This window comes from Lampetra fluviatilis, chromosome 2 (genome assembly GCF_964198595.1).
Source record: "Lampetra fluviatilis chromosome 2, kcLamFluv1.1, whole genome shotgun sequence".
Lineage (NCBI taxonomy): Eukaryota > Metazoa > Chordata > Hyperoartia > Petromyzontiformes > Petromyzontidae > Lampetra > Lampetra fluviatilis.
The window spans coordinates 36,029,141-36,042,169 of record NC_136276.1 but is presented as its reverse complement, the minus strand read 5'-3'; the positions used below and the strand labels follow the sequence as shown (position 1 = coordinate 36,042,169).

The 13,029-nt window shown below is 51.0% G+C and overlaps 1 protein-coding gene across 1 annotated transcript in view; it reads left to right on the top strand.

Annotated features, from left to right (window-relative positions):
- Positions 1-13,029, top strand: part of LOC144946588 (regulating synaptic membrane exocytosis protein 2-like) — a 79,624-nt gene that overhangs the window by 14,375 nt on the left and 52,220 nt on the right. The window contains 2 exon segments of the mRNA XM_078875607.1: positions 2,310-2,643; positions 3,064-3,781. Coding sequence (XP_078731733.1) covers positions 2,310-2,643; positions 3,064-3,781 — 1,052 coding nt within the window.

Here is a 13,029-nt window from a genome sequence, read left to right as displayed (position 1 = left end):
CTGCACCAGGGCAGGCCCACCAGCTGGACAAGACCATTGTCACTCGCAATGCAATGACGATATGAAATGAGACGTCTCGGACCATCGTCTTTCGGGAGGGTCGGTGGCATATCTTTCCTTGAACGTGGGCTCGTGCCCTACGCCACCCTACGCCACTGCCTTTCATATCCCTGAACCTGAAGTGGAAAGTTCCCATTTACCCCGCCACAAAGTGACACTAATTGTATTGACGCAATCTGGAAAGCAGAGATCAGAAGGTAGAAAACACTCCTGAGATAATAATAACAAACACAAATTATAAAGCGAGCACATTGCACGAATCGGGTGCATTGTTTCATCGATATGCGGGATAATCGACGGCTTTGGTGGCATCGATGGTTTTGGCCATGATGACATCTTGATCTTGAATACGGATGACAAAAGACGGGTCCCAGTCCATCCCCTGCTATGGGATTTGAACTTGTGATCCTTCGATGTACGATGCGAGCGATCGAAACAGAGCGCCACCGTTGTCGGCCCACCGCTTCACAATCAAACAAGAACACAACCCCCCCCCCCACCCCCACACAAAAAAACCCGGAGGCTTCGCACTTGCTCAATATTTCATCGCACTCCGAAAAGGTGAGGAGCAGAGAGTTGCTGTATGGGGTCGTTACCGTGGCGCACGGTGCTGCGGCCCCGCTTGATGAGATCTGGGACCCGCGCACGAGAGACTCACGCCCTAACCAGCGTCCAGGAGTCATACAATTGCAATCCTCGCCGGCCGCAGCATACCAACAAGCAAGCTCGCCGCTCGCCGGGAGAGGTGGCTGCCTTCAAAGTTTCGCCACGGGCAGGACAAATGGAGCCTCCAGACTTGCTCCTCTCTGCTGCTGCTTGTGCTGCTGTTGATGCCTGTGCTGCTGCTGCTTGTGCTGCTGTTGATGCCTGTGTTGTTGCTGCTGCCTGTGCTGCCTGTGCTGCTGCTGCTTGTGCTGCTGCCTGTGCTGCTGCTGCCTGTGCTGCTGCTGCTTGTGCTGCTGCCTGTGCTGCTGCTGCTTGTGCTGCTGCTGCTTGTGCTGCTGCTTGTGCTGCTGCCTGTGCTGCTGCCTGTGCTGCTGCCTGTGCTGCTGCTGCCTGTGCTGCTGCCTGTGCTGCTGCCTGTGCTGCTGCTGCCTGTGCTGCTGCTGCCTGTGCTGCTGCTGCTTGTGCTGCTGCTGCCTGTGCTGCTGCTGCCTGTGCTGCTGCTGCCTGTGCTGCTGCCTGTGCTGCTGCTGCCTGTGCTGCTGCTGCCTGTGCTGCTGCTGCCTGTGCTGCTGCTTGTGCTGCTGCTGCTTGTGCTGCTGCTGCTTGTGCTGCTGCTGCTTGTGCTGCTGCTGCTTGTGCTGCTGCTTGTGCTGCTGCTGCCTGTGCTGCTGCTGCTTGTGCTGCTGCTGCTTGTGCTGCTGCTGCTTGTGCTGCTGCTGCCTGTGCTGCTGCTTGTGCTGCTGCTGCTTGTGCTGCTGCTGCTTGTGCTGCTGCTGCTTGTGCTGCTGCTGCTTGTGCTGCTGCTTGTGCTGCTGCTGCCTGTGCTGCTGCTGCTTGTGCTGCTGCTGCTTGTGCTGCTGCTGCTTGTGCTGCTGCTGCTTGTGCTGCTGCCTGTGCTGCTGCTGTCGTGCCTGTAAGTCGTTAGGCTCTGCCAAGGCGCCAAGCAAAATGTCCCAGCAGAGGTCGGTTTCATGAGCGCTTGCGCCTTAATTTAAAAGACCGCTTTTGGTACCTTGTTCCAAGCCGGCATAAAGTGTTACCATGCAGAGGTGTGCAAGTAACTGTGAGCTGTGCCGACAAACATTTGCGGTCGACGACAAAGTGATGTAATGGCTTCGCGTTTTTCTTTTGTTAGATATTGTTTTCTCTTTACATGGTATTTATTTTTTGCTTTGCTGTTTGTTTTACCGGATGTCTGAAATATTGACTCGGTATCGTTTTAAATTCCCAGTGCAGCAGTGCAGGCAGCGAGATCACGGCAGGCAGCAAACCGACGAGGCACCACCCCCCAGCCCTTAGGCCGACAGCTCTTGTCAAAGCTCGCCCTTTACCGTCGACAAAACCCATTCCCCCACAATGCAAAATGTGTAAACATATACAATGCCATACGTACAGTGCAAGTATTATTTTCACCTTTGATTTTTTTTCTTGCTTGAACGATGGGGGAGGGGGGGGGGGACAGGCGAGGAAGAAAATCTGAATTGTCTAAAATAAAATGACTACTGTGGTGGTGGTGGTGATGTTGATATGTCTTTGGTCCCCCCCTGCACCCCCCTCCCCACTGCCCCTTTGCCCATGTAAAGACGAAGGCCAGTGTCTGCGGGGGAGCTGGGATTGCGAGGGCTGGAGCAGCGAGAGGCTCGCAACAATCTGCGGCAGGCGGCTGTCGTCGGCCATCCCTCATCGCAGCCGACCGCGGGGAATGTGGAGGGCCCCCGGGCACGGGGGGACGCGCCAGACGGCCGCTGCGTCGAGTCGAATCCGCGAGACAAAGAGGCGACGCGGCTGCGGGAGCCGCAGCCCCAGCAACCGCAGCAGCCCCGGCAGCAGCAGCAGCCCCAGCAGCAGCAGCAGCCGCAGCAGCAGCGGCGGCGTTGCGAGGAGGAGAGGGCCACGCGCATCGAGGCACCGCAGGAGGTGCGTGCGCCATTCTTCTTGCGACTACAACGGCGGCGTGGCAACGTGCTGATAGCGCGGTCCGCGCACGGCACGATATTCAGCGCATGTTTAATTCATTTCTCTCTCTCGCTCTCTCTCTCCCTCTCTCTCTCGCCTGCTGAAAAATGAACTAATAAGAATGTTACGCTATTAGAATACTCTTTTCTATTTATATTCGAAAGTAATTAATTTATTTTAAAATCATGCCACGCCTGCTAATCTATGCATTAACAGTTATTTTGGTCAATTTATTTTGTTCATAATAATGCTGACGTTTAAATTATTTAATATCCTTACCCTGCTCATTAGCCTGCCCACCTCCTCCTTGGCGCCACCCCCACTACCGCCAGTAGAACAGCAATGGAAGTAACATAGCCGATGCGTTCTTTGCACTGCCAGGACTGGAAACGAAAGGATGCCCTGAGACATCAGCAGCAGCAGCCGCAGGAGCCGCAGCCAGAAGCCGTCTACCGGCACGACCCCGGCAATGTTCACTTCCCTCCGGTGAGACTGCGGGCAGAGGAGGCTGGATTAAGGCACTCACCCATGGATTCTGCTCGATCCCGAAACAAGCACCGCTTCAGCGACCCGACGCCGCCACCGTCGCACGGGGAGGCCCCGGAGGACCCTCGGCAGCCCCCGCAAGGCGACCGGCGCGACGTCTACGCCCGGCAGCAGGCGGCCGCCGACTACCGCGGCCGGCGCTCCTACTCGGAGGAGAGGATCGAGCACCCGCTCTCGGCTCGCGGCAACCCGGCCCCCTTCAGAAACCCCAACCGCGGAAACCCTTCGGCGGACCGGCAGAACCCGGGCGCCGCAGAGAGGGCGCCGGCGAGGGCGTCGGAGGCGCGGGGGGCCCAGCAGGGCCACCCGGAGGGCGGTCCCCGCAAGGGCAAGCGGGGCAAGCCGGAGAGCGTCCTCCGCAACGACTCGCTCAGCTCCGACCAGTCCGAGTCCATGAGGCCCCCGCCGCCGCAGCCCAAGCCGCACCGCGCCAGGAAGGGGGGGCGCCGGCGGCAGAAGTCGGTGAGCAGCTCGGAGGAAGAGCTGGCGTCCACGCCCGAGTACAGCAGCTGTGAGGACGCGGAGGTCGAGAGCGAAGGCTTCGGCGATAGAGGTGGGGGCCACCCTTCATCTGCGTGTGTTTTTTTTTTCATTTGCCGTTGAGATTTGTTTTGATTTCGTCGGGGCTCGATTCGGCACGTCTCGTGCGGTTTGAAAGGGCGCCGTGATTCTAAGGCGGTTTCACTTTCTGATGTCGGCGCTTTTTTTCGCCGTTACTCGGCGACTGCGAGCGCTGACGCGTCGACTCAAGTTTACTACGAGAGCGCGTGCGGAGCGTTGTTGTGGAGTTCGCACCCGAGAGAGGGTGTGTGTGGCTGGCACGGAAGAAGGGATACTTCTGGTCGAGTGGATGGATAAAGCGTTCGCGTGCGAGGTGGAAGCGCGAGTGACGCGACCCGAATTGGGTCACTTCGTTTTACAAACACGTGATCCGAAGTGCGGCTGAAGGGTACGGGGTTAAGGAGGCGACGGCACATTTGTCGCAGGGCTTCCGATGGAGGTGTTGCAAGAGATCCGTTTGAAGCCCGCTCGTACATCGGCAGGCGACAAACAAAACGCCGTGTGACAGAGTATGCGACATTCGGCATCTTGAGCGAGCAAGCGCTGTGGGAGTAATTTGCGTCGTCGGCAAACTGGATAATTATGAGCATGCGGATGTTGAATACGCGGTGATATTTATCGTAATGCATTATACACTGCTGCCAAGTTAAATCCATTACATTATACAAGATGGTTGTTTATTAGTGCTCAATTGATTAAATGTTTTGGGCTATTAGGTTTGTCAGCTGTAAAGGACACGCGCTGGTTACACTATAGCAAACTGCAAACAATCTGCACAGTGCAGATTCATTTAAAACTTACAGCAATTACCACGAGCATTAATAATGCAAATAATGAGTCGTGTCAGAGTGGAGTGGCGCCGTTCACGTGGCCCGCCGGCCTGTGCCTCGCAACTCACGGCCAAGTCTTCGGGTTGCATTGTCAGAAAGCAACCGCCCCATGGGACCAATTTTGACGGTATCAAAGTATGAAAAATAAGAATAGGTTGCACTCTTGCAGGCGATACAACAGGTGTTAAGATGTTCAAACACCAAATAGATACATTTCGCAAGGAATCAAGCCTGCATTAGCCACACGTACTTCCCCGAGCTAGAAATGCTCTGACACGTGCATTGTCCTTGTACTGTTCGTCTGACACTGGCGAGACGAGGCCATAACGAAGGCTCCTGACTCTGGTGTAGGGCAATCAGTTTCAGAGACAATGCAGAGATTGTCATAGCATGTTTGTTTGTTCACCACAAATAGGTATTGTCAGAAAGGGTAAAACCTATTCTTATGTGTCATACTAAGCTCCTGTCCGTCACGAGCGTTCAACTGGTGAGGCCTATATCATCCGGAAGGTGGGTTAGGCCACACCAGTTAAACGCATACTGCCCACTTGTTAATCCACTGCTGGGTGAGGGCCTCCCCACACCTGCGAAAGGTCGTGGGGGTTGTTTGACCGTGCTTCAGCGCGCTGGTCAGTGCGGGTCGGTGAAGGTGGAGAGTGTAGGAGTACAGTACAACGATGGTTTTGCTTCCCACCACGTAGTACAGGCCCCCCAGCAGCCCACTGAAAATCTGTGTGCGAGGAGTGGTCACCCATCCAAGCACTATCCAGCCTCAACCTTGCTTAGCTTCTGCCAAAATCAGTGCGGAGGTCTCTTTAAGACCAGAGCATGTATTTGAAAGTGCTTCACGGAGCATGGCAAAACCCTCAGAGAGGTCGATTGGCATGACTCGAATGGGATGTCTATTGAGCTCGTTAAATGTTGCGATGTTGGATCACAACTTCATTCCAACAAGAGGCAGCCAAAGCAGGTTTTATTTCCACGCTGAGCGAGTGACACTTTTTGTTAAAGGTACATGTGCAGTTCTGCAATTGCCTGCTCATGCCGCTGCTGATGAAAGGGTCTGCACTAGAGGGAGCTCTCGTTGACTCCCTAGAGGGTATTTGCCTCCGCTTTCACGCTCGCCAGACATTCTGGAAGAGGTAAGACTACCCACCTTTCACTCAAATGTGACCGAACCCATCGAATAACTGTGCTGTACCAATCTATATTGCTTGGTGGACAGAAGTGGAAAAGCAATAAAAAAAACTTGCCCCATTATTTCAAATCCCTAGCGATGAGATTTACCTCTGGATTTCTAGCCAACGTTGCCCGTGCCATGTTATCATCACGAATGCACCCCATACCGAGTGGAACCGCTATGTGGTCCCACCGCTGAGTACGTAGAGTTTCATATAGAGTTCCTGAAGAAGCTCCCAGCACGCGGAAATAAACGTCGGACATCGTAGTCGGACGACACGCGGCGGTACGAGCAGCAAACACGTGGCAGAGCCGCACGGCGCAAGCGGGAACATCTCCACGCCGGGGCGTCACGCCTTCCCGGACCTTCCCAGGCCCTCCGCGCGCTCTTCTCGACCCGGTGTCCCCGAGGTCGATTGTGAGAGGCCATCAAAGCCGGCGTAGCTGCCTCTGGTGGGGGGGGGGGGGGCAATCTGATCACGTGCTCGTGCGCCCAGCTGCACACGCTCTTGCGAGACAGACGGCACGAGTCTCCCCGTCACGTGCACGCTGTCATCTCGTTCATTGTTCCCGATTCGATTCAAGAGCCGATTATTTTGTCTTATTTAGACCGTCTTGTTTGTGTTACGTCTCACAACTCCTCTTGTTGTTGTGCCTGCTACTGTCCCTACAGAGTTGTATCCCATCATAGATCAGAATTTCATCAAATCACAGGGCTCCCTTGTGTTTCAGTTCATGGATATTAAGGGTTCCCTCATCTTTAGTTTTTGTGCAGAGAGTAGGTGTTCGGTTAGGGTTTATGAGTTAGGGACAGGATTATGGATTATGGTTCTGGTTTAGGGTTTAGGGGTTAATGATAGGGTTAGAGCCAGGATTATGGGTTTGAGAGAGGGATTAGAGTTAATAATTATATTTTATGGGGTAATGTTTATGGATAGAGAGTTGTAGTTTAGCGGTTAGGGAGAAGGTTCAGGTTAGGGGCAGGAACAGCAGTAGGAAAGTGTATGGAATTGTGAAAGTAATAATCAGATTCATTGCATGAATCAATGCATCATTACATGCCGTTTGCTCAGGTTATGTCCCATGCCACAGTTATGTTGGAGAATAATACGTAATTTTAGTTTACGTAAGACATATATACATACCACTTGGTGTACAGCTGTTGGGCACTTCACTTTGAACCTGAATATGTGAATTTGATTCCCATTCACGGCTAACATCAGCGGTGAGTGATTCCCGGTCACGGTTAACATCAGTGGTGAGTGATATCCGCACCGTCCCTGGTCACACGCTTCTGAGACTCCCTCCTCGCCCCCTTCACTAACCTGCACTGACCAGTGTGGTTAAGTCTCGTTAAATGACCTCCGCAACAAACGTGGCACGCGGGGAGGGGCATTCATCCAGCAGTGGAATCACACATTTCTATACAAAAACACTACACAAGGTTTGCTTCATAGTTTAGTTTTAAAAACGAAGGACTGGTTATTTAGGCAAATAGCCATGTCAACAAACTTTTGTGCGCATGTATCATTTTCACTCGTATGAAAGACCTTTTGTCCTGGCAAACTTCGGCTGGAAATTATAATTTAATGCATATTAAATATATACGGCAGGTTTACAGCCACGGGAGGAAGTCCATCAAATATGTAATACTGTATACCAAATTACACGCCAGCCATGTGTACATCCACCTTGACGTACAAGCCAGCCCACGCTGCTCACTAACAAGCAGTGCAAATACCTGGTGTATAAAATATATGAATTTCAATAAGTGATATTTTATTCATTTGGACATGTATATATTTTTTCCTTGAAAGATTCATGCTGACAACAGTCACTAATTTTTTGTTCAGTGGTAATAAATGCATTTGTTGACGATCGCCCTGATGCATATAATAAGAAAGTGGTAGTGTACACCCATATATAACTGCATTTGATGTTCCCGCTAAAGGCTAATTTTGTACAGCGCACGGCATCAGATGGTACTGAAGACAAAGCACACAAACCATGAACGTTTGCAACTTGCATCTTGAACTGAGATTCTGCGTTCTAATGGCAGCTAAATTATTTCCATTCATAGTTGATTGTTGGGTTCGGCCACAATGATCTGACCAAATCTGCGTCGTAAGACCCTCCACCACCCGGCACAGCCAAACGAAATAATTCGTCACGTGTACAAGCCTTTATGTCGCCAAGTATTACTTAACACATGTTTTTTTGTCGGCGGTGTTTTACGCGCACCGCTCGCGTAGAGTGAAAACTACTACGTGGACGTGTCCGAAAGGTCGCCAAGAATTATCCTCGTATCTGGCTTCACTTTACCCGTTTCATGTAAACGAGGCGACATTTGTTGGGCTGACACTGGGGGACCGCCAATCACGCAGCTTGGCCCCCCAACGATGGCTCGATGCCAAATCACAAATGGGGAGAAATGACCGCTGTGAATGTACGCGCTTGGCACATTCTGTCTGTGCGGACGGGAGCTAAGGGTACGGTCGTGGTTGTCACCCCCTCGGCGCTATCTCTCAAATAAATGCCTCATGTCATCTTAGAGGTAGGCAAATAGAATGGCCCTTCCTCTCCGGCCGGGGGAAAGTGTAGCCAGGCAGCAGCAGCAGCGGCAAATTGGTAGCCACTGCCGCCGTTACGCCGTGTGGACAATTGTCCGCACCTCGATCGGTGGAAACTCTCATCGCGGGTGCTAATGGCAGCGTCGACGTATGCGACATTCATTATAGGACGGGTTTTTACTCCAGCTGGGATATCTAATTATTTAAGTCATTGACTACTCAACAGATGATTGATTGGATCACTGGACGAATGGGATAACCAGAATATAATTGGGAATGAAAAAATGAAACTCTCTCCTCTGTTTCCACGCGTGCCGCTTGACTGAAGGTGATGGGCATGGTTTGGGGATGGCATCAGCATCCAGCGAGTAACGTCGGGCGTGCCTTGTCGGGGGTTTCCTGCCTTCCGGAGGGGCAGCAGGGTGGTGCGGTGGCAACGCTCGTGCCTCACAGCAAGAAACCCCTGGGTTCGATTCCTGACTCGGGTGCCTTGCTGTGTGGAGTTTGTGTGTTCTTCCCTGGTTTACATGGTTCCCTCTGGGGTGTCCTGCATTCCCCCCATAACTAAAGACCTTCCGTAGCGCGACTCCGTAGAACACTGATTTGTTGTAGCCCTCCTTGTCCTGCAGAACATTATTATGAACAAAATTAAGGAAATTAAAAAACATCCATAAAGTGCTGACGAGTAAGAGGCACGGGGCAGCAGCGCTGGACGAGGAAACGTCTCCGCCCCCTTCATTCGCTCCGCCAATCAGAGCGACGTGCGCTCTCGGCCAACCAGAGCCCAACCCCCACGATGCATGATTCGTCGACGCGATGACATCGATTTTATTATTAATTATTTTATTTCAATGTTAGCCAGGGTGAGAACTCATGAGACCAGGGTAGCGTCTCAGCCTCCACCTAAAAAAAACATCAACACATAAATGCAGACTGAGGGCATCGCTACGATCACGGAGGTCCTGACAGGTGTTCTCTAAGAATGACCCAGACTGGGAATGTAGCAGCAGCAGCAGCAACTCCTCCAACCTCGTGTCCCTCCGCTGCCTTGTAGGCGGAGTAAGATGGAATGCACTCACGAGTCCAGCACATAATACTTTCTGATGTAATGAGATATTAATGAATTAATTATAAAATAACGTTTACATCTGTATTATCAGCGATATTGCCGATACCCCAATGAAGCCCTCAAATATTGCTCATATGAAATAAATAACGCTGTCGGGAACGCATCCCCATACACTCAATGGTATAACGACTCCTTTTAGCGCCGATTCCACGAGTTGCCCACTTATCCAGAAACAACGCATCTTGAGCGCTAAGCGAGGTCTGCCAGGAAATTGAAAAACGAATCCTCAAGTTACTCACGCGCTGTCATCACCGCCCTCTACTGGCAGACGAATGGATAGCCACATGCGAGCTCACTTTGTGCCGCACAGGGACAGCTGCCAATAGGGGGCTCTGTGCTCCGAGATTTTTCACGAGAGTGCAGTATAAATGTGAGGTTTCATTTCCAACAAAGTAAGCAGTTAAATTTCATATTAAAATAATCAACGTAATTTACCGATTGAACCAGCACTAGTTTTTGGTAATGTCAGTTGACCCCGGGCTTGATTTCTCTGGGTCACTGGCAGACTACAGTAGAGCCGGAAAACAGATTTATCGAGGTGGTAAACAGCTCGGGGTGCGGTTGCTTGTCCACTCCACTGTCTGAATGTTGAACTTCTTTCGCACCGTGCGTCGCCAACCCTGCCCACTCCACAGCTGACCGAAGCCCCCCCCCCCCCCAGAGGGATCTACAGAGAGCCCCCCTCGAGAGAATTCACCCACGCTGGCCTCACGTGTTGGCATAGTTGGTAGTACCCACACACGACCTGCCCACCGACTAACCGTGGTGCACACATGCCCAGAGGCGATGGTGGAATTGGGGGGGGGGGGGGTGACAATCTTGTGTATTGTTTCCACTGCCGTCCCGGGGAATCCGACAGGCAGTGTGCTCGCCATTACACCGTGGCACACGTCCCCCTTATTGACGTGTCACTGTGTAGTTTTACACTGTGTGAAAGGCGTCTGCGTTGTGTGATTGTATTGCACGCACGTGTGTGTGTGTGTGTGTCAAGGAGCGTGAGTGCAGCGGTTAGGGCGATGCACTCCCCTAGGTCAACTCAGCCTCAAATGAGTACCGGGTGCAGTGTGTAAATATCAACGCTGGGGAGACAAAGGCGGCCGGGCGCGGTTTCTGGCCACCCACCCCCTCACGTGCCATGCTGGCCTTCATAGGTGCTGCTTGCTAACAGAACTTGCTCCAACATTCGGTTAAGGCTACACGGGGGATCTTTGTCCTGTATTTGTTTATCAAGCAGTCTTAGTTTACATAGACATTTATTAACGTGTGATAATGACTTGTGCTAAGCTGCAAGGGGCATTGTGAATATTGATGGATTTTAAAGTTTTTTGCTGATGCTATTTTAAGACTAAATTCCACCATACAAAAGCGATGTCCACACAAATAAAATGGGATTTTTCACTCAATACGGCATCCTCCAGCTCAATAATGTTTCTCAATGTAGCATTTTCCAGTCAATATGTAGAGGCGTGATGATAAATTACCCATTCTGCACATTTTAATGGAGCCACTGCATTATTGTAATTTTTACAAATGCATAGCTTTGGAAACGATGTTGTGTGTACCATTTACAGTCAATGTATGATTTGCTATGTTTTTGTTTTACTCTCTGTATATGAAGTTTATTTTTACCTGGCTGCTTGTGTGCATTTGCTATTCTTGATCTTGCATGCAGTCTATCAACGTGAACCATTACACTTGGGGTTTGTTTTCTGCAGTGTTATAATGATGATATACTCTATATTTGTTTTTACATTTTCAGCCACAGTAATACATTTAATAACACGTAACTAATTATAAGGGAAGGGATGCTTCCGAGAAATACGCCGTACGAGGAGATGGAGCGATTAAATCAGCTTCGTGTGCAGGTGCTAGGCAGATTACTAAATTGCAGGATCGCGAGAGAGGGGGAAACACTTTGGAAGGCGTTCATCTAACAGTGGATTGACCATGGCTGATGCTGCTTTCCGCTGCTGCTGATATTGATGGCGAAACACTTTGTTAACACACTGCAAGCGGAAAACAGAACCGGTCCACTTAAAATGATATTAGCCTGACCACGTATCACCGGCCTCTCCCCCATGTCCCCAGGGCCCCCACCCCACTGGACCCCCACCATTCCACGGCACTCTTGACCTTACCCATATGAAGGGTATTGTAAAGTTAAGAGGGTGATTGACAGTCGGCCTTACATCAAGCCCGATGTATAAGCACCGGACAGGCACATTTGTCTCGCTGCAGCGGAGTGATGCAGAAGCGTAAATTAGCCACTTCCAAAGCCCAGAGCCATTCCTTTCCACTGCAAAATAAAACTCGTTATTTCCCGGGGATAGAGCCCATCATTTTAGCACAAATCCGGAAATGAGCTGTTTGATGCATTTGCTTATTATTTTATATGGAAGTGCTGTGCATTGGCTCTTTATCATGTCTTAATACTTAATTAAACCCCCCGACTCAAACCTTGTTTGTGACCTCCAATCAAAATCAAAACCGACGTGTACTGAAATCGTATGCTGGTCCAGGTGACTCATTTGTTTATGATTGTCTCGGCACTTAAGCTCGGCGTAAGCAGCTAGCAGTGGGCATTAAAGAAATGTTCTTTTGAAATTGCGTGTGCGGTCAGCTTTTGGAAGCATCAACATTTTCCGCATGACGGGACACGGAAGGAATTTATGGAGCACCTTGCCAATCACCGTTACAGGAACGGCGACCCGGGCTCATGTTGAGAGCGGTGTTCTCTCAAAAGAAAAGGTTTTCGCGGCGGAGGAGTTGATGCAAATGCTCCTCTATGTTTTCATGAGTAGCCGGAGTTTCTTACACAAAGTTACCATACATTTAATTCTCCACGAGACTGCCGTAGCAGGGGACAATTATACAAACGTTATGCACATTGCAGAGGTTGGAAATTAATAAGTGCGCCGCTAGATTTACGCGCCGATTCAAAACGTTCCGCTAATTAGATTTCTGCCGTATAATTTTTATGGCGCGTCAAATTCGCGTGCACGCTGCCCCATTCAACGGTGGACTGACACTGCCGCGTTAAGGAGGCGCACGCGGTAACAACACAACTAGGGACGGGGGGGGGGGCATTTTTTCCAATGCGGCAGCTGTGACACAAATCGCCGCTGAGATGAAATACGGGCGACCGTAGGCAAGGCGCCCCCGTTCACGAGCACGGAGTAATTAATTGGTCTCAAAATTTCGCTCGCGATTCCAAAGATGAATAATCCAGCCCGCATTGTCGCTACATCACAGTCCCTCTCTGCCGCTAATGGTCCCTTCCCAAGTCAATTGCACGCCAGCTTTATCATCGCCTGCGTGACTGAGCGTGGAAAGGATGGGATGGTGGAGGAGCAGGAGGGAGAGGGAGGTGATGGTGGAGAAGGAAGAGGAGGGGATGGTGGTGGGGGTGGTGGAGGGAGTGAAGGAGCAGCCTTAAAAATATAACAAAAATAATTAAATATGAAAAAATCACAGAGAGCCTGTGCCTGAAGACCATAGCTGCGGCAGCCGTTAAAAGGCTCAGAGAAAAAAA